General features: G+C 52.8%; 1 protein-coding gene across 1 annotated transcript; it reads left to right on the forward strand.

Moving 5' to 3' along the window:
* The first annotated feature begins 3558 nt into the window (after positions 1-3558).
* On the forward strand, positions 3559-18128 carry RSPO1 (R-spondin 1). The gene is made up of 5 exons (XM_068966462.1): positions 3559-3652; positions 14376-14567; positions 16660-16809; positions 17082-17270; positions 17965-18128. The coding sequence occupies exons 1-5, from the start codon at positions 3559-3561 to the stop codon at positions 18126-18128; spliced, it is 789 nt and encodes a 262-aa protein (XP_068822563.1).
* The last annotated feature ends 2652 nt before the right edge of the window (positions 18129-20780 follow it).

Genomic DNA, 20780 nt, shown 5'->3' on the forward strand with positions numbered 1-20780 from the left:
GTGCCCCGAGACCCTAACCTCTCCCTGCCCATAAAGTGGGAACAACTGTATTTTCCTCCTAGCATTGTGGTGAGGAGTCAATGAGAACCTCCTGTGACAGGTGGTGCAGGCATGCCATGAATGTGGATCCCTCGCCCCAACCCTGGCAGAGACAAAGTGCCTTCCTCACCCCCACGGATGCCTGAGCCCGTGGTCACTGCCAGCAGTTCCCATTGCTGGCTCTGCCGGTGCAGAGCGACGGGCCTCCCAAAAGAACCTGCCTGTGCCTTGTAGCCCAGGGGGCAAAGGAAATCAGCCAGAGGAGCCAATAGAAATGAGGCAGGCTGCTTAAAAGAAAGTCATTAGCTCCTATCCCCTCTCTCAGCTGTGGCCCCACTGTGGGTGGCTGTGTGTACCACTGCACGTGTGTGGGTGGGGGTGAAGAGGGTGGGAACTTCTTCTCTGGAGGGAAGTGGAGTCGGAGGCCTGGGATCTTCTGAGGCTTGCTACTGCGATACTTCTAGTCTGAGACCTGTCCTGCTTTTAAAATCAGATATCACATGCAATCCAGAGTTTTCAACTTAAAAAAAACCAGAAGATCTAGTAATGTGCAGCCAGTCTTCGGGCCCATCAACAATCAGCTGGAATGGAATAGCAGATTCTCCCTTTAGATGGGGCGTCTGTCTTCCAGTTCACCCCCTCCACACTCTGCAGCCTTCCCATCTGTTGCTTGTATCCCTGACAGAGTGAACACAACTCCTTTGGAGGGTTGATTCTGTACTGAAACGCATCCCATCCCATGATGGTCGAGGAAGGCCAGAGCCACTTTTCCAGTGGAATTCAGATCTGGAGCCTCCTTCCTGCTTCCCTGCTGAGATTGGTGGGGATACAGGTGGGAGTGGGTCTGAAGATCCTCCCTGGCAAAGGTTGGGTGAGCCTGGCAGGGACCAGACTGAAAGCTGAGACCGGGGAGGACTGAGGGGGAATTCAGAGGGAAGTAGAGGGTAGTGGAGGAAGTGGGCTAGCCTTTGCTGAGCCCTGAAGCCTGGCGTCCTGTAGTCCATGGGGTTGCAAAGAGGCGGACATGACTGAGCAGCGACGGAGCTGAACTCGGGAGCTGAACTCGGAAGCGCCTTGCCCTGCAGGCGCATGGAGTGCAGAGATGCATAGATCTGTTCTGCCCCAGGACCCCAGGCACACAGTGAGACCAAAAGCCTCACAGACCCAGGATTTAACACCAGCTTTTTCCGGTGTAGTCTTCTTCAGTATTTGTCAGGTGGAAAGACTCAGGGCACCCTGAGAATGTATCTGCCAGGGTCCTCAGACCTTAGTGTGAGAAAGGCCAGCATTAGAGGTTAACCATATCACTCTGAGTGATCCCTGGGGCCAAGGCAATCAACCATAAAGATAAATGCAAATATGGAAATTGCATCATTGTGCTCAGTGTTACGATTGGTATCCAGATGGTATGAAAACTGTCTTTTTGCTTTTTAGATGACCATTGGAATGTAGACACAAAATATAGTCTTGGTGGAAGAAATTGCAACATTTATTGAGTTCTAGTGTGCCAGGCACCATTCTAAGCAGTTTCATATATTAACTCATTTAAGCTATAAAAAGAACCACCACTCTCCTGTTGATAAAGAAACTGAGGCTCAAACCAGCTAAGCAACCAGGATAAGGTAATAGCTAATAAGTAGCAGAGGCAACATTCAAAGCCAGGCAGCCTGACTCTGATGTTTATGCCCTTAACCATTGTGGTCGATGGCCAGCCTCTGGGACTGAAGACCCCAGTTTGATACACTCAGCCAGATGTCTGTAATCTGTGGGTGATGGAAGAGTGTGGTGGGGGCTGGGGCAGATGGGAAGGTTCTGGCAGGTCACACAGGGAGTACTGGAGGGGCAGGTGGGGGCTGGCAGCTGACGGGGCACTTGGGGGTGGCTGGGGGCATCTCCACAGGCTCCGGCCACGGCTCCAGGTGGGATCCATCAGTCTCGTGTAAACACTTCTCACAGGCAGCTTAACCACTTGAGTGTGTCTGGCCTTCAAAGCCAGTGGGAGAGACCGAGGAGGGGTTGCTGAACTCCCTCGTGGGATAATGATTTATCTCCCATGCAGGTGGGCTCCCTGGGGCCTCCCTGGAGGCGAAGGGGGAAAGACTGGGACAGGGTTGGGAAGGGCACTTTCACTCAAGTGTTTCAACTTTCTCATTAGTTAGGCTGAAACGCAGACAACTCTCAGAGCAAACCTGTGAAGCAGGCGTATTTATCCCCATTTCATAGATGGGGAAACAGAGAGGCTAAGGGATTCTTTCAAGGCATCTTAACCAGCCAGTGGGAGAGCGATGCTTCCCTGGCGTCTCCAAAGCTTCCTGAAGACTCGCTGTTTCCTCCCGTCCCTGCCTGAGTATGGGTGCGTGTGCAGCAAGCGTGTGGGCCAGCGCATGTGCAGGCCTCGTTGTGAAAGTGTGAAGCAAGCTGGGAGTGGGAAGGGGGCTTTCATCTCTTGACTCCCAGGTTGGGCTCCAACTTCCCTGACACATTTCACTGGGGAGGGACCGGTTCCCCCTGCCCCCATCACCCGGGCCAGCAGGTCCAGAGACCTGGCTCTCGCTGGGCTGGGGGATTATCCCCATTCTCTGTGTCTCTGGCCAGGGCGGGCATCGCTGCCTCTTTTATCCTCTCACAAAGGCCAGGCCCGCCGGGCCTGCTGTGTCAGAGTTTCTGTGGCTGGGGGAAGCCTTACTTCCTTTTCTCCCGCCAAGCCCGGAGGGCCACGCCGGGTCTGCCAGCTTGTCGGGGACCACTGCTGTAGCTCCAGACAGGTGAAAGGCACAGGGGTAACTCAGCACCAGGGAGAGAAGGCTGAGGGGTCACTTGCTGAAGGACAGAGAGTTGCTTGTTAAGAGTCATGATTTTACTGCAGCATGAAGTCTGTAGGCTAGACCTAATGAAGGACTTCCAGCTAGAGATGGCTCACTTTGGGCAGGGCAAAAGCCAGGCAGCTGGTTTCCAGTGATCCACAAGTTTGATTTGAGTGTCCACCATATTCCAACTACTTGGGTAGCCAGCTCTTATCCCACATCAGGGACTCTTGCAAGATAGGAAAAGAAGCCAATCTCTACTACAGGGGTGCCAGGTGGGTAACTTGTAACATTCAGACATTCTGAGTTGTCTCCCAGGTAATGCACCACATGGGAGGGCAAGAGGCCCGGGTTGGGGGGGTGGGGCCCAGTGGTACTCTAGGATTAACCCTTCTCTCTCCTGCCCCAACAGGTTGGTGTTTGGAGGTGTCCCGACTGAAGTGACAAAGAGTTCTCCCCATGTGACACCCCGAGGTGCCTTTGAGGAAAGCTCTCTGCGTCTCTTTATGGGCCGATGGAGAAGTAGGCTCCCCACACCCTCTCTGTCCCCAGCTGAGATTATGGTGGATTTGGAATACAGGGCAGATTTGGGATACAGTCCAGGCCTGGACATCCTGCTGCTGACCCAGCCCCAGAGGCGTTAGCAAGAGCCCTGCGCCGTCCACCCCCGCAGAGACCACCCCTCCTACCAGGGGCCTGGAGCCGGCGAGTGACTATGCGGCTTGGACTGTGTGTGGTGGCCTTGGTTCTGAGCTGGATGCATTTGGCCGCTGGCAGCCGGGGGATCAAGGGGAAGAGACAGAGGCGGAGTGAGTAACGGATGGGGCTGGACCGCAGTGGCCCTTGGGAGTGGTGGTGGGGAGGGCACTGTCTGGGGACTGCGACCTTCGGCTGTTTCATCCTGTGATGTCCATTGCAGATTTCTGCTTTGTCCATTACAGCTATGTACGTCACTCAGTAGGTTATCCAGTTTGTGGATTAATGTATTGAGATTACCCATCCTGTAGGTAACTCACTTTGTCTGTTTTCCCTTTGTAGATGCTGTTTTCTAGACTAACCCCTCTCCTGTGAGGATCCAGTTTGTGGATTATGCCCTTTGATATCACACCGGCTTTGTGTGGTATCCATGGAAATGCTTCCCAGCCCGGTCCCCCTGGGGTGCTCAGTGTCCCCCAGGAGTTCAGGGTTCCTTTCATTTGGTGGTCTGAATACAGCCCTCAACTCCTTGGGGGCCAGGAAACCCACATGGACAGGCAGTGGGCAACATGCTCCCCTGCCCAGGTCGTGGGGAAGGGACAGTGGGGCAGAGTATTCATGGGCCTGTCCACCACTGTGGTTTTTAACCCTGCTCAGTGGGATTCAGGAAGCTGCACTGAGGGGTGACGGGGAGGCAGTGGGCAGAAGGCTGGCCCAACCACCCTTCAAACCAGAGCAGCTTCACTCTTCCTTGCTCTCAGGAAGCTTCCACATAAGGTGTCATTGGAAGAAAAGGGCTCTCACAGCCTTAAAAAAAAAAAAAAAATCCCATCATTGTACAAATAGGAAAACTGAAGCTAAGAAAAGGGAACAGACGACAGTCTAAAAGACACACAGTCAGTGTTGGAACCCAGGTCTCCTGGTTTCTGTGAGCCCAGCCTTCTTGAAAACAGAGCCTGATGGAGTATTTACCTGTCCTCACCATTCTCACTGTCTCTCCTAGGATCCTATCCTAGGCCGTCCTGAGAGCAGGTACCCTATCCTTCCCTCGATGCCTTCAGGGATGGCGATTCAGGACATGCCGTCATGTCATGGGAGTGGCCCCTGGGTATGTGGTCGAGGCCCGACTCAAGTCTGTCTGTCTCTCAGAGTCCCCTGGAAGTGATGTCACGCCCCAAGACGGGCAGCTCCTCTCAAGTCTAGCCCCACCACCTCTTGCTTCACTTCTGAGGCCTTCAGACCAAGGCCCACCAGGAAGGGTTGAAAAGCAATGGAGTTCTGTCAGGTCTCCACGGGAGTGGCCAAGGCCAGAATCCAACCCAGAGAGAGAAGCTCAGAGAACTGGTGAAGCTGAAAATCCCTGGCTTAACAAACAATTAGAGACAGTTAGGTTTAATCAGCAGCGAGGCCTTGATTTTCCTCCCTTCTCATCTGTTGTGGCCAGTATTTTGGTCTCCACTGGCCAGATGCGGTTTAGCAATTTATAATCAGTCTCCTCTATTTCCGAGAGGAGAGAGAAAACGAGAGAGGCCACTCACCATCATGTGACGTGCATTAATGGCCACACTTCCGCTGCTGAGCCACACACTCACCTACACCAGAGGGTCAGGAGACCTGGGTTCATCATCTTTTGTACTTAGGAAAAAAAAAGAGTACTGGCCTGGCCATCAGAATGGGCCGATCCCAGCAGCAGCCAATCAAATGCAGCCATTGTGATGTTTCCACTTTTGATACAGCCACATCCCACAGCCTGGGTAGCACGTAGCCCAGCGTTTATTACCAAGCGGTGTGAGTGACAGACATTCTTAATGGTGAGATGCAAGGACAGGGAGAGAGGTGGGTAAGACTCAGGGTGCAGTGGGGGTCCAAAATGGACAGAGGCTCAGAGAAAGGTAACTCTTCTCCCTTTTCTTTAAATTAACTTGTATTGGGGCATAGTCGATCTACGATGCTGTAAGCTTCCGCTGCACAGCGAAGGGCACCAACCACATGTATACACAGATCCACTCTCTTCCAGATTCTCTTCCCATACAGGTCACCGCAGAGCACCGAGTGGGGTTCCCTGTGCTATAGAGCAGGTCAGCACTAGTTATCTATGCTAAATACAGTAGTGTGCATACGTCAGGCCCAATCTCCCAGTTTACCCCTCTCCCCACTGTCCCTCTTGGTAACCATACGTTTGTTTTCTACATCTGTGACTCTATTTCTGTTTTGTAAATAAGTTCATTTGTACCATGGTTTTAGCTTCCACATATAAGTGATATCATATGATATTTGCCTTTCTCTGGACTCGCCTTTTTCGGCTCCTTCTCACTGCCCCGTCCTTCATCTGAAGCCTGCACCTCCTCCCCCAGAAAAGGGTCTGTAGAGTCTCTCTTCCTTGGCTGAAGCCTCATTCATTCCTCTCTTCATTAATTTCTATTGGAGTATAGTTGCTTTACAACGTTGTGTTAGTCTCTGCTACACAGCAAAGTGAATCGGTTATGTGAATACACATATCCCCTCCTTTTTAGACGTCTTTCCCATCTGGGTCACCATGAGCACTGAGTAGAGTTTGCTGTGGTGTAAAGTAGGTTCTCGCTAGCTATGGATTTTGTATGTAGTCATGTATATGTCTTGGGCCCTTCCTCACGCGTCCGTTTCAAACCCACAGATCCTGGTCCTGGGTGCAGAGATGGATCTTGGAGCACCCACTGGTGATGGGGAGGAGACAGTTTCAACCTAGTGTAGGGAATGCCGAGGGGAACCAGGAGGGCTTTGGGGGCCCCAAGAGTGACTCTTGAGATGTAATTTTAAAGATGAGATAGTAAGGAATCTGCCTGCAATGTGGGAGACCTGGGTTTGATCCCTGGGTTGGGAAGATCCCCTGAAGGAGGGCATTCTAACCCACTCTGGTATTCTTGCCTGGAGAATCCCCATGGACAGAGGAGCCCAGTGGGCTACAGTCCACAGGGTCGCAGAGAGTCGGACATGACTGAGGGCTCAGCACAGCACAGGTGATCTGCAGGCCAGGGAGTAGGGGTGGGGGAAAGGGAAGGGGAACCCCGGCAGGGGACCAGCATGTCCAAAGGTGAGGAGCTAGGGTGAGGCACAGACTGCGCAGGAAATGGGGTGCAGCTGGGGGAGAGCCGGAGAAGCGGTTTCTGGGTGCAGTTCTCGGGAGCCCTGGGGTTTTCACTGGAACTGCTCTGCTTGTTTTGCTTTATACACGGAGGCTCTTTCCTACTGTAAAGAAGGGTTGTGCTCTTAAAGAGCCAAACACCCATGAGGGTAGAACCATGAAAGCTGCCAGGAGCTGAGGGAGCGCTGGGGGTGATGCTGCAGAAATGGGCAGAGGTCAGAGGTTGGAGCCCTTGGTAGCTGCCAGACTGGGAGTTGGCCCTTGACCCTGACTTGAGCTTCGGGTAATGAGGACATCCCCTTAGAGGTCTGAATCAGAGCAGTAGCGCTTGATCCGGCTGTAGTGGGGCATGAGGGGAGGGAGCTTGTGCGGGAGACCAACAGACCAGTTAAAGGCTATTTGGACCCAGGTGAGAAAAAAGTGCAGGGAAACTTAGTTCACAGTTAAGTTGAAAAATGCCAGTCTTCCCAGGGGGGTGTGCCCAAGGTACCAGGGCACCAGGAATGGAGAGCATGTGGCCTCTGCCTGCTCAGTGAGGCCCTGGGTCCTGTCATCCCCGACTTCACTTCACCTCCACCCACGTAACTCAAGGGTCTCTAAGGAAACTAATTCCTCCAAGACTAGATACTACCCCTAAACCAAGGTCAGCCCTCCTCTGTGTCATGGAGCCTTCCCCTCCCGTGCCACTGATCCTCATCCAACCCCGCAACCACTCATTTCCTGTCCCACTCCCCATACTTTATCAAACAGAAAGCTCTGTTCATATAGCCCCTTCCCTGAGCCCCTGTCTCACTCGCCTCATCCTCAGCCCTACATTTGGGAGAGTCTTATCCTTTTGTGGAGCCTCACTCCTTACTGGGCTCCCATTTAGAAACAAGGCAGGCTCCACTCTCCAAAAGTTCTTTCCAATGGGAGAAAAAGATATATTAGCTGCTAATAATGATACAAGGCAGTGTCTACTGTGATGGATTCAAGTACTGGGGGCAGGGAACACAGAGAAATACTCTATATCCAGATTTTACCAGGAGGCAAGATCAAGGGAGACTTCCTGGAGGAGGTGACTTTAGTTCTGAGGCTTGAAAGAGTTAGGCTTAGGAGGAGGCAGAGGGTGTTCCCGACAGAAGCACCAACTTGAGCAAGACACAGAGATGTGAAGTAGTGGGATGTATTCAGAGAAATAAAAATAGTTCCCTATTGCTTAGAGGTCGGAGAAGACAATGGCACCCCACTCCAGTACTCTTGCCTGGAAAATCCCATGGACGGAGAGGTAGTTTTAAGAGATGAAGTGGGTGGGATCAGCTCATGGAAGTTTTTAGGCCAGGTGGAAGTTCAGTTCAGTTCAGTTCAGTTGCTCAGTCGTGTCCGACTCTTTGCAACCTCGTGAATCACACCACGCCAGGCCTCCCTGTCCATCACCAACTCCCAGAGTTCACTCAGACTCACGTCCATCGAGTCAGTGATGCCATCCAGCCATCTCATCCTCTGTCATCCCCTTCTCCTCCTGCCCCCAATCCCTCCCAGCATCAAAGTCTTTTCCAATGAGTCAACTCTTCGCATGAGGTGGCCAAAGTACTGGAGTTTCACCTTTAGCATCATTCCTTCCAAAGAACACCCAGGGCTTTAGAATGGACTGATTGGATCTCCCTGAAGTCCAAGGGACTCTCAAGTGTCTTCTCCAACACCACAGTTCAAAAGCATCAGTTCTTCGGTGGAAGAGCTGAGTCTTAATTCTGCAGCAGATAGGGAGCTATTGATGGGTTGTGGGCTTCCCTCGTAGCTCAGTTGGTAAAGAATCTGCCTGCAATTCAGGAGATCTGGGTCAGGAAGATCCCTTGGAGAAGGAAATGGCCACCCACTCCAGTATTCTTGCCTGGAGAATCCCATGGCAAGAGGAGCCTGGCAGGCTACAGTCCATGGGCTCGCCAAGAGCTGGACACGATTTAGCGATTAAATCACCAACTACCAAGAGGCAGGGGCATGACATCATGAATCTGAGTTTTGGAAAGATCCCAAGATGAGGAATCTGGGGACTTGGAACAAGTGAAGTCTCTAGAGAAGAGGCGCTATGGCCAGAAGCTGCTCTTCAGGGAGCGGGGCTGAGTCACCCTGGGGGGATGCCTGATTACAGAAAGATCAGATTCAGAGGGCTTTGCACAGGGATGAAGGAGGCAAGAAGCAGCAGGGAATGGAAGAGACACAGCCCTGACTTCCTGGCTCAGTGCAGTGGGCTCCATGGAGTGCTTAGGAGGCAAGGGGCAGGGTAGGGTAGTGAGGAGTGGAGAGTACGATGGGGGTAGGAAGGGCAGAACCTTAATGAGCGAGTTTTGTGAAGAAGTTGGAAGAAGGCCCCAGGAGCTCTTTGAGCACCTTCCCCATCACTGAGCCCACCCATCCTCAACCAGGCTCCAGCCCTGCAAGGCAAGCCCCTTCCCATCATAGGCACAGAAGCCAGAGGGAGTGTGTCAAATTGTGAACCATGCCCTTCTGAGGTCCTTTCCTTGCCAGTTAGAATAAAGCTCTGTTTTCCATTTCACGGATGCACTAGGATGGTCGGGGCCTCAGAGCTTTTGCCCAGGCTGTTTCTCTGGTCTGTGCACCCTCTTCACCTAGCCTGCTTGGTAAGGGCATGTCCTCCAGTGTTCTTCCATTCCCCAAAATGTGCAGCCATCCCTAGGTGGGCATCTGTTGCTGTTCCTCCACGTCCCTAGCTCCTAGCAGTTCTGGACACATGTTAGGTGTGCAGTGAATGTCTGCGGAATAAATGAGCCTCGGTTTCTCCTGTTGAATCACCGTTGAATCATGTAACCTCTGCCACACTCAGCATCTCTTTGGACACCCCCTCTCTCCCAGCACACACAGCCCCCTGCCCTCTGGCTCTCCATCCCCTCACTGCTCATCTTTTTGCCTTGCTAAGCTGAGAACACTTTGATTCCCATCCCCCTGGATAAGTGTCCCTTTCCTCATTGAACTGCCCCTGCCCATCCTGGAGCCCCTCTCCTCCTTGCTCAGCACTCCTTCTCTTTCCTGAACCCCCAAACCTCATGGAGCTCAGCTTCTAGACCCCTGTCCCTGACCCCAGTCTCAAGCCTCAAGGCTGGTCTTACTGGCTGAGTTCTGTCTTGACCTCATATCCTTGGGTCTTCACTCCATCACTCCCTGCCTCTGTCTTGCTCACAGTCCCCGCTCCCTTCTCCTCACTTTATCCCTCACCTCCATCCCCTCCACTAACTGTTCAGCCCCCTGTAGTTGGGCCTGCATCCCACCACTCCACCAGAAATGCCCTTCTTGAGGTCACCCAATCTCCTCTTGGTGCATGTGTTGTAGGGTTCCCCAGAGGTCCCGGCCCTGGTCCCCAAGATCTCACCCTCTTCCACTCGGTTTCCATCTCCCACCCCAATGTCCTCCCATCTCCCCAACAACTCCTTCTCAGCTTCTTTCCAGGCCCTTCCTCTGCTTGTGTGTTGAATGTGAGTATTGCCCAGGCCTCAGCTCTTGATCCTCTTCTCAAGCCGCACCCCTTCTTCCCCAGGATGCTCTCCCCTCCCACAGATTTCATCCCCACAACAGCTCCTCAGGGAGGTCCACGCTCCCTCTTTCCACAGCCTGCCTCTTAAACGAGATGGTTCTCCATCTTCACCTTCTGACGGCCACTCTCCACCTCAAGCAGGGATGCCAACAGCCTGTTTGTGGCTGGGTCCTTACGTGACATCTCAGTAGCACCTGGCATTGGGCTCCCCTCTCCTCCCTTGAGTGTCCTCTTCTCTCGACTTGGATGATGCAACATGCTTCTGAGTGTCCCTACCTGTCTGAGTGCTCCTCCTCGATCTCTTAGCTGACCCTTCTTCTTCTGTCCTTTTATTCAGTGTCTAATGCCTCTCCTGACTGTCTGCTCCCACTTCCCTAGCCATCTCATAGACCTCCAGGCCTTTGATGACTGTTTCGTATTAAGGACTCCACATGTCAGTCTCCAGCCAAAATGTTTCTCTTGAGTTCCAGACCTACAGGTTCCGCTGCCTACAAGACACCTTCCCAGGGGCGTGCCACAAGAACCACAAACTCAGCCCAACTCGTCATTTCCTCCACTCGAATCCGCTCCTCCTCCTGTGGGCCCTCTCTTGGCGAAGGGCCAGCGGCTATCCCGTCACCCAAGCCTGACCCCTGGGCATCATGCTCGACCTGTGCTTTCCCGCAGCCCTCACCCCCATGTCCAGTCCCTCACCTAGCCGCCTCGATTCTACCGCCTGAATATCTACCTTGCGTGCATCTGTACCCTTCCACCTGTCCATCTTCCTGGTTCAGCTCCATCTCTTGGAACCTGGAAGTCCCCCTCCCTCCAGGTTTGCCATCTGTGCAATGCATTCTCCACACTACAGAGGGCCCTTTCTAAAATGCAGCCCTGGCTATGTCTCCTGTTTTAAGGCCCCCGGGACTCCTTGTGGCCTTTGGAATAATGTCTGTGCCCCTTTTTTACAGACTCAGGCCTTTCCTCCTCTGCCCCCTGCTTCCCTCTGTACTCACTCCACGCACGAGCCATACTGAATGAATTTCAGATGCCCCATGGGCCGCACTTTGTCTTACGTGTCACTGAGACCTCTGCAGGGAAATGCGCACAGAGATTTGCTGCTGGTTGAGTGGGAGGCGGACAGCAGGATTCTAAGAAGGCCCTTTGCAAATGTGCCCTTCACTAAAGCGATAAGGGAGGAATATGTGAGTTATGGGAATGTAACCACAGACGCCCACAAATGGGACACCTGGGTGACTTTGGTTCTTGTTGTTGTGGTTCAGTTTCTCATTTGTGTCTGACCCTGTGACCCCATAGACTGCAGCACGCCAGGCTTCCCTGTCCTTCACCATCTCCCGGAGCGTGCTCAAACTCATGTCCACTGAGTCAGAGATGCCATCCAACCATCTCCTTCTCTGCCATCCCCTTCTCCTCCTGCCTTCAATCTCTTTTAGGATCAGGGCAAGCCAAGAACCTGGAGGGAGCCTTCATTTCAGCCATGAATTGAATCAAATCCTTGAGTCATAGACAACTTAATAGCGTTGGAGTGGAAGTGGTGCCTAAAATCTACAGTGACTTATTCATTTGGCAAATAGCTGAATAACAGCCCAAAGTAGAAAACCAGTCCCAAGCAGGCTCCCTCATAACCACGTGAGCAGTCCTTTCCTCTTACCACGACCCAACCAACAAGAGTGATATAAAGTTTTAAATTTGTTGATTGGCTAAATGGTAACATCGACTCTATATAAGTAAGTTCTCTATTTGAAAAATCAGTCTGGCCAAACTGGTGATAGTTTCCCTGTCACCCCTGGTTCTCATGAACTTTTTCCTCACTGCCTGGAACACATACTGGCTGTGAAGCCTTGTTCAACTAATTCAACCTCTCTTATTTCTTCATCTGTGAAAAAGAGGGGGAAAAAAGAGTAGTATCCCCCACTGCATGGGTTTTAAGGATCAAATGATACTTGTAAAGCACTGGGAGCAGTGCCTGCCACAGGATAAGTGTTCAACCTTTAGGAGTAAGCTACGGAGGTTATGGTTAAGATTTTGTTGTTGCTTATCATTATTGTGTTTGCTATTCCCCCTCTCTCCTCTGCTCACCTTTCTCTTACTCATTCTCCTGTTATGAAATCAAGGATCATCCCTGAAGCCAGAGCTCTCCCCCACAGCCCTCCGGAGCAAGCATCCTCATCTCTCTTTTTAGGTGGTGGGAAGGGAGGCCCACAGGATGCAGTTTCGCCCAGGGTCACAGGCCAGGCATTTGACTTCAGGTCCAACCAGCGACGTCTACGCCATGGGTCCTCCGTTGCTGCACGGTCTTCCGCGATCTCTGCTCTGATTTCCCTGGTTCTCTCCTCCAGCCTGTACACAGCTCCTCACTGCCTTGTTCTTCTTTTAATGACTGGTCCCACCCATCCCCTAAGCCAGAACCCCGGGAAGTACCCCAGCCTCTGATTGGTCACAATGGCCATACTGATTGTATTTCCTGAGTATCTCTCAAATAATTTTCTCTCCGTCTCCACTGAACAGAACTTTGTTTAAGACTTTTCCATCTTTCTCACCTGGATGATCCCAAATGTTCCTCCAGTCTCTGGTCTCTTCCCAGGCTGCAGAGGACACTTCCCAGCCTGTAAATCAGACCAGACCTTGCTCCTGCTTAAAACTTGCTGATGACTTCTTTATTTCATCAGTTCTGAGAAAGGTCCCCCTAAAACATTGTGAAACAAGGGTTCTGTGGCCAAAATGTCTTGGAAGTGCAGCTGTCTCCCTCTTAGAAAGTTACTTAAAGTCACAGAAGCATAATGAAATGAATTGAAACGTTAATCACTCCCAGTCGTGTTCGACTCTTTGTGATCCCATGGACCATAGCCAGCCAGTGCCCTCTGTCCATGGGATTCTCCAGGCAAGAATACTGGAGTGAGTTGCCATTCCCTTCTCCAGGGGATCCACAAAGGCTGCAAAAAGCCCTGGAGCAGAAAATCCAGTTTAGGCTTGTTGGACATGGTGGTTCTCAGATATATTCTCAGATATATCTAAAGCAATGGCCTTTTTTCCACATCTTCCTGTGAACATTTAGGGGAATCCTGTTCCAAGGAATATTCTTTGGAAAATGCTGCAAGATAGAATTCAAGTCCATCGTCATGACATAAAAGGTGCTTAAAGATAGGACTGCTTATCTTCCCCCACTCCCCTCCCCACCTCTCCTGTACCCCCAATCTTCCTCAACTTCCTTCAGGTCGCTTTACACCTCTGTGGTCTTGCCCCTAGAGGGCCCTAGTCTCTACTTCCCGATGGACAAATTATTATTCATTCTTGAAGAGTTCACCCAAATGGCCCCTCGTCTGTGACTCCTTCCTTCGTTCTGGATTCTCTTGATCCTCGTGGCTGCCAGCTTGTGCCCATTTGCAGGCACTGTCTGTACCCTGGAGAGACCAGTCCAGGATAGCCAGGGGTCTTTGCGTCCATGTCCCTAGCACTTGCACTGCTTGTGGTGCCTGGGCAGGGCCAGGTGAGTGTTGGTTGAACAAGTGAAGGAGGAAACGAGATCGTAGGTCTGAAACTCAACCCTGGGGTTGGGGACCTCACTGGCTCAAAGGATGGTTCCAACCTCAGCACCTTTGACATCTGGACCAGATTGCTGTTGTGGGGGCTGCCCCATACATTGTAGGATGTTTAGCAGCATCCCTGGCCTCTGTTCCCCAGAGGCCACTAGAAACCCCCTCCCCAGTGTGATCATCAAAAGGCTTCCAGACTTTGCCAAAAGTCCCCTGAGTAGCAGACTCATCTCTGGTTGAGACCACTGTTCTAGACATAGCTTATTCCAGTTGTCTTCCTGTCTCTGGGTCCGTGGCCTTTTTCTCATTATCCCTCTTGTCCTTAAAATTTTCTCAGGGCTGTGTAAATTCCAGGCTTCAGCACCTTCTCTGAGGATGGTGGAGCAAGTCTGGGGGGTGAGCCTGCATGGCTCCTGGAGCTAAGGGGGCATTTAGGGTGGATGGCAGCTCTTGCTGTGCTAGTTCCCTTGAAAGCAGATGGCTGGGAAGGTTTATAAAGGGGCCTTGCAGAGAGCTGCCAGCCTGGCCTGCACTTTCTGAGAAGCACATTCGTTCTGTAGGCTGAAACTCCTATCTACTCACTTTCTGTCCTTGTGGGAGCCTGGGAAAGACGGAGGCCTCTCCCACAGCTGCCTCTCACCCTTGCTCCATCCTTGCAGTCAGTGCCGACGGAAGCCAGGCCTGTGCCAAAGGCTGTGAGCTCTGCTCGGAGGTCAACGGCTGCCTCAAGTGCTCGCCCAAGCTGTTCATCCTGCTGGAGAGGAACGACATCCGCCAAGTGGGCGTCTGCTTGCCATCCTGCCCACCTGGATATTTTGATGCCCGAAACCCTGACATGAACAAGTGCATCAGTGAGTGTGGGCAGGGCTGGGGAAGGGTGCTGGAAACTCTGGATATGGGGCGGGGGTGCTTTGAACTGTTGATGGGCTGCAAAAGGGGTGGAGGAGATATTGAGGAGGGGAGTTCCTGATTCCGATATCCAACTGCTGGCCAGACATCTCCCCAGACATCCCACCCACATTTCCAGCCCATAACGTAGCCGCATCTCCTCCCTCCAAACCTGCACTGACTTGTGTTCCCACGGGTGACTCTCAGTGTCCCAACCCATCACCCAAGGCACAGACCTAAGAGCCAGCCTCTCATCTATGCCCCCACCTTAGCCATTCGATAACCAAATTGTGCCTCCTCCAGCTCCTTTCCATCCTCACTGCCATTGTCTCATCCAGGTTCCCATCCCCTCTCTCCTGCAATAACCTCCATCTGTCCCCCAACCCTCATCTGGTTCCCTTCGACCCTCCCTTTGCCCTGCAGCCAGAAAGACGCTTCTGAGACATATAACCTAAAAAAAAATCGGGGCTGGCTCCACTGACTGCAGGGAAATTCAAGCCCTGGTCGGCCTGCTCTCCCCATCCTCCCCACCTCCATCTCACTCTGCTCTGCCCTCTCACATCAGCTACAGTTTCACGTGCTCCGAAGCACGTGCTGTCACACTTCCCTCTCAGCAGGGGGCCACGCGGTGAACCCTCTCTGGTAAACAATGCCAGTGACCCTCTCATTTTGTTCAGAGCCTTGGAGTTTAGCATGCATTTCCAGACCTTCTATCGGTTCAGCCACACAGGCACCTTGGGAGAGAGACAGACCTAAGTGATGGTACCCTTTTCATAGCTGATAAGATCAAGGTCCCAGGGAAATGCCTGAGGGGAGTTCAGAACTTGGGTTCTAAATCCCAACTCTGCTGTTTATTCATTGTGTGACCTTGGGCAAGTCACAGCCTCTCCAAACCTCATCTTCAAAATGTGGGTGTTCGTTTTTACCCCCAGGATTGTTGTGAGAGGCATATGTCAACCCTCAGTGTCTGGCACAAAACAAACGGAGCGGCTCTTCTTACTTTTGTTTGTGTTTTGCCTGCCACCAAACCCAGGACTCAGAGGCCAGGAGGCACAGAGGAGGGTGGGGTGGGGTGGGGTGGGGAGCTTATAAGGATGGAGGTGGGACCCCAGGACTGCCCTCTCGGTCCTCGAGGATCTGGGTAGGGCATTCCTCGCTCTGCCTGCTCCTGGGAAACTGGCAGCCCAGACTTCAGGGGCGGGGACTAGTAGGAAGTCAGCTCCGCCCACAGTCCGGGAGGGGCGAGATTGTGAAAGACCCCTCTGGCTTCCAGCCTAGCCCAGCCACCCTCTCCTTCCACCTCCCAGCAGGAGGGAGAGCTGGCAGGAGGGCATCAGGGAGGGACCCAGGACTCTGACCAAGGTGGTTCCTGGAACTCGACCTTGCAGAGGCAAAGGAATTTGCCCTGGGATGGCTCCCCATCCTCCAGGCAGATTCTTTTTTCCCTGGGCAGGAGGAGAACCAGGCTTCGGGGTGCTGTGGATGCCCAGCAGTAGGGGAAGAGGAAACCACACAGCCACTCTCAGGGTGTCATCGTATCCCTCAGTTTGGCTCTGGTTAGGTGGTCCTTGGGAGAAGGCTATGGCACCCCACTCCAGTACTCTTGCCTGGAGAATCCCAGGGACGGGGGAGCCTGGTGGGTTGCCGTCTATGGGGCCGCACAGAGTTGGACACGACTAAAGCGACTTAGCAGCAGCAGCAGCAGGTGGTCCTTGGGGTGCCCTGAGATACTGGGACCCTCCTCTCACCCCACTAATCTCCTGTGCTCTGAATCTAGCTCTCTTGGGCCTCCCCTTGGGTTCCCGGGCCTGGAGCAGGTGCTGGGTTGGGCAGGTGGTGGGTGTGGGGAGTCCCAGCGGCCCTCAGGAGGGGCTGTGTTGGCCTCCTCTCTCCCCGCCCCTTGCTTTAATTTCTCTTTCTCCCAAGACTCCACTGCGGCAGTGGCAGCTCCAGGCCACTGTCCTGCCCTGTGTGGGTGGGTGGGCACAGGATGAGGGGAGGGGTCTGTCTGGGGCTGAGCCAGAGCCCCCACCCCAGGTCTGGCCCTCCCCTCAGAATGCAAGATTGAGCACTGCGAGGCCTGCTTCAGCCACAACTTCTGCACCAAGTGTCAGGAGAGCCTGTACCTGCACAAAGGCCGCTGCTACCCTGCCTGTCCCGAGGGCTCTGCGCCTGCAGACGGCACCATGGAGTGCAGCAGCCCGGGTAAGCCGGCAGGGTCAGGGCCGGAGAAGGGGCGGGCCGCGTGGGTGGGTGCAGGCTCCCACGGAGAGCGTGGGCTGGGCTCCGTGCAGAGAAAGCTCATGACGACCACCCCCTGAGTTTCTCTGGGGACTTTTATGCTCTCTGGACTTTAAGGATGCCTCTGGCCCGGGGCTGAGGCCGAGACCAGGGGGGAGAGGCTCCCTGGGGGGCACCTGGGGCCAGGTGAGGAGCCGTGACCCCTTCCTCCCCTTGCTTTCCTCCCCTCCCACCAGCACAATGTGAAATGAGTGAGTGGTCTCTGTGGGGGCCTTGCTCCAAGAAGAAGAAGCTCTGTGGCTTCCGGAGGGGCTTGGAGGAGCGGACGCGGAGGGTGCTCCATGCCCCGGGAGGAGACCACGCCGTCTGCTCAGACACCAAGGAGACGCGGAGGTGCACAGTGCGGAGGACACCCTGCCCCGAGGGTGAGCTGCGGCCTGGGGGTCAGCGGTCAGCGCAGCTGAGGGAGGTCTGATGACCTCTGTTTCCTACCTGTGACCCAGAAGAGGGCTCAGGCCAGGGCCAGATGGGGCACCCTCCACTCAGGACCCCATGCTGTGCAAACCCGTGCCAGGCAGACAGTGATCCACGCAGCTGCGTGGGATGGCGGGAAGCTTCTGTGGTCCTATCCCTCCCCATTGCTTCTGATTCAGGGGATGCTGGCACTGGGGTCCCTTAGAAGGGGAGCTTGGAAGGGGGGTGCGAAGGCCCAGAGAGGGGCAGTGATTTGGCCAAGGTCACACAGCCCGCAGGTGGCAATGATGTGGCAGTGGTGTGGGATGGAGGAGTGGGGAGCCGTCCTGCCTGTCCCCAGAGCTGCAGTGCCCTGCTGGGAGATGCCCTCGGGCCACTGGGATCCAAGGTCTGAGGAAACGTGAGGAAAGAGGAGGCGGTTTGGTTCAGGTGGAGAGTGAAAAGGCTCATGGGACCCCCTCTCAGTGCCCGTGTTGCAGAGCCCTGTCCGAGGAGGCCTGGAGGGCACCTGGGCCACCTCTGGGCCTCCTCCCCACCCCCGCCCAGCTTCCTGACCACATCCCTCCTCCTGCTCTTGGCCATGCCCAGGGCCTCCTGCTGTGCCAGGACGCCCTTTGTTGACTCTTCCTGCTGTTGGGGTTCCAGGGCAGAAGAGGAGGAAGGGCAGCCAGGGCAGGCGGGAGAACGCCAACAGGAACCCCAGCCGCAAGGAGAGCAAGGAGGCGGGCACCGGCGCTCGGAGACGCAAGGGCCAGCAGCAGCAACAGCAAGGGACAGTGGGGCCGGTCACCTCCGCGGGGCCCACCTAGGGACCCTGTTCAGCCTCCCGGTCCATGCAGAAGGAGCCCAGTGCTGCTCTGTGTGATGAGAGCTTTACTGAACTTGAGCACTGGGGGCAATGCGTACACACCCTCTCCATACATACAGGAACACACAGACACGTGCACACAGACCCCCATGTCCAAACAGGTAACTGACATACGTGCAAACATGTGTGCATGCATGCGCGCATGCACACACACACATCGAAGCTACTGGAAGACACTTCTGTCCCTTGGACATCACTGTGTGAGCAGGGTGGGGAAGCAGAGGGGTCGTCTCTGCCCCTCAGAGGGCCAAGAGGCACACACTTGGTTTGTGATGCAACCAGTGGACACGTCAGAGAGAATGTTGACCAGCGTCCAAGCCCAGACTCTGCAGAGTGGAACCTTCTGGAGGAGTTCATAGGACCAGCCTGCGTGCAGACAGCAGCCAAAGCTTGAGAACTGTTCAGCATCTCCAGCTGTGTGACTTTATCCTTGGAGAGTACTGTTACACATTCATATCAGGGCTTTCCTGACTCTGAAAACTGCTTAAAGGTTTATTTCAAATTAAAAATGAAAACCCACTGACAACAGTAGCCACAGGTACTATGCTTCTTTTCAGGGTACAGGGTTTGGTGGAGTACGCAGGAGAGCAGGAAGAACAGGGCTGAATTTTAAGAGACCCCTGCTGGCCTCCTCTATGGGGCGGGGGTGGGATGGAGGGGTAATATGCGGGGAGGGAACCAGATTCTCTACATCTTTGTTATTCAGAGGGTGGCCTGTGGACCAGCACCAACGTTATAAGCAGGCAGCTTGTTAGAAATGAGAATTTACAGGTTCCATCCCAGACCTGATGAACCAGAGCCTGCATTTTAACAAGGTTCCAGGTGACTGGCATGTACATTCAAGCCTGAGAAGCACTGCTCTCATTCCCTCGAAGGATGGAATAGAGGTCTTGGCCAGCTTGCAGCAGGAAGGATCCTGGTCAGCTCTCAAGGAAGACTTCGCATCTGGGAGAGGTAGAATCTATATCCTGAAGGGTTATCATGGCACTTTAGGGGGAAGGAGTGTCCAGGACCCTGAGATGGCTGGGGACCACTGAACCCCAGTGGTGGGGTAGATGGCAGAAGAGTGGGTGGAATCCTTTCTTGTCATTCTGAAGTGTCCACTGGCAGCCATCTGGTCACCAAGCTCTGGAAGGATGTTTGGTTTCCAGCGGGGAGCCAGACAGGGGCCTTGCTCTCATGGAGCTTAGGGGTTGGTCGGGGGACAGGCATGAATCAAGTAATCCTTCCAATAAATGTGTAATTATAGATGGGTGTAGTTAAAGGCAGACAACCACTGATACACACACATAGCTATGAAAGTAAATAAAAATAAAAGCTATCTCAGGGAAGTTTTTCAGAGGAGGTAACATTTGAGCTAAGCTCTGAAGGATAAAGAGGAATTAACACAAAGACAAGGAAGGGTGTTTAGACCAGTGCTGTCTGATAGAAATACAATGTGAGCCACTTATCTAATTTAATACTTTTCTAGTAGCCACATTTAAAGAGTAAAAAGAAACAGGTGCAGTTCATTTTATCTTATATCTAACCAAATGTATGCAAGCTGTTGTCTTTTTAACATGTAATCAATATAAAAAAATTATTAGTGAGCTCTTTTACGTTCTTTTTTTTTAAACTGTCTTCAACATTCTATGTATATACTTACCCTTTATAGCATATCAATTCAGACACTAAATTTTCTCCAGAAATACTTGATATGTATTTAGGTTTAATAAAAATTCAAATTAAAGAGTAGATTCAGGACTTCCCTGGTTGTCCAGTGGTTGAGAATCTGCCTGCCAAAGCAGGGGATATGGTTTCAATCCCTGCTCCGGGAAGATCCCACGTGCCATGAGGCAACTGAGCCCATGCAACTCCTGAAGCCCTCACACCCTCCACAACAAGAGAAGCCACCATGATGAGAAGCCTGAGCACAGCAACGAAGACCCAACACAGCTGAAATAAAACATTTTTAAACAGATTCACCTACCACGTACCCAAGTTGTTTAAAGAGTAGATTAACATTTTCTGGTAGCTGAATTGAATACATGTAAAATTTTTAATTTAATTGAAATGAACGTACATTATCAATTCCATTCTTCAGTTGTGCTGGCCATGTTTCAAGTGCTCACTAGCCGTATGTTGCTAGTGGCTACTGTATTGGACAGCATAGTCCTATATTGAGGACCCAGAACATGCAAATGCGCTGTGGCAGAAAGGAGCTTGGTGTTCAATGAAATGAAAGAAAACCAATGCAGCTGGGAGGCCTGGAGGGCAAGGGAAGTGAGTTGTTTGCAGAAAGGTCCACCTAGAGTTGGGACTTTATTTTCAGAGCCAAAGGAGGCTGCTGAAGAGTTAAGCAGCAAGCCAGCATGATTAGATGAGAAGCTTTGGAAATTTTAAAAGACTGAGCATGTTGGTTGTAGTATAGAAGACAGATTATCAAGAAGCTGTTTAGGAGTCTGTCGCTGTCATCCAGGGGACACGTGTTGGTGGAAGTGACAGTGGTAATAGAGGAGGACAAAGTCAGAGGTGTTTGGAGAACAAAGTTGGCAGAGTTTGGTGATAAACTGGACATGGATGAGGAGAGAAAGGAGAAGGAGGTGTCAAGGGC

The sequence above is a fragment of the Capricornis sumatraensis genome, chromosome 2 (genome assembly GCF_032405125.1).
Source record: "Capricornis sumatraensis isolate serow.1 chromosome 2, serow.2, whole genome shotgun sequence".
NCBI classification, from domain to species: Eukaryota; Metazoa; Chordata; class Mammalia; order Artiodactyla; family Bovidae; genus Capricornis; species Capricornis sumatraensis.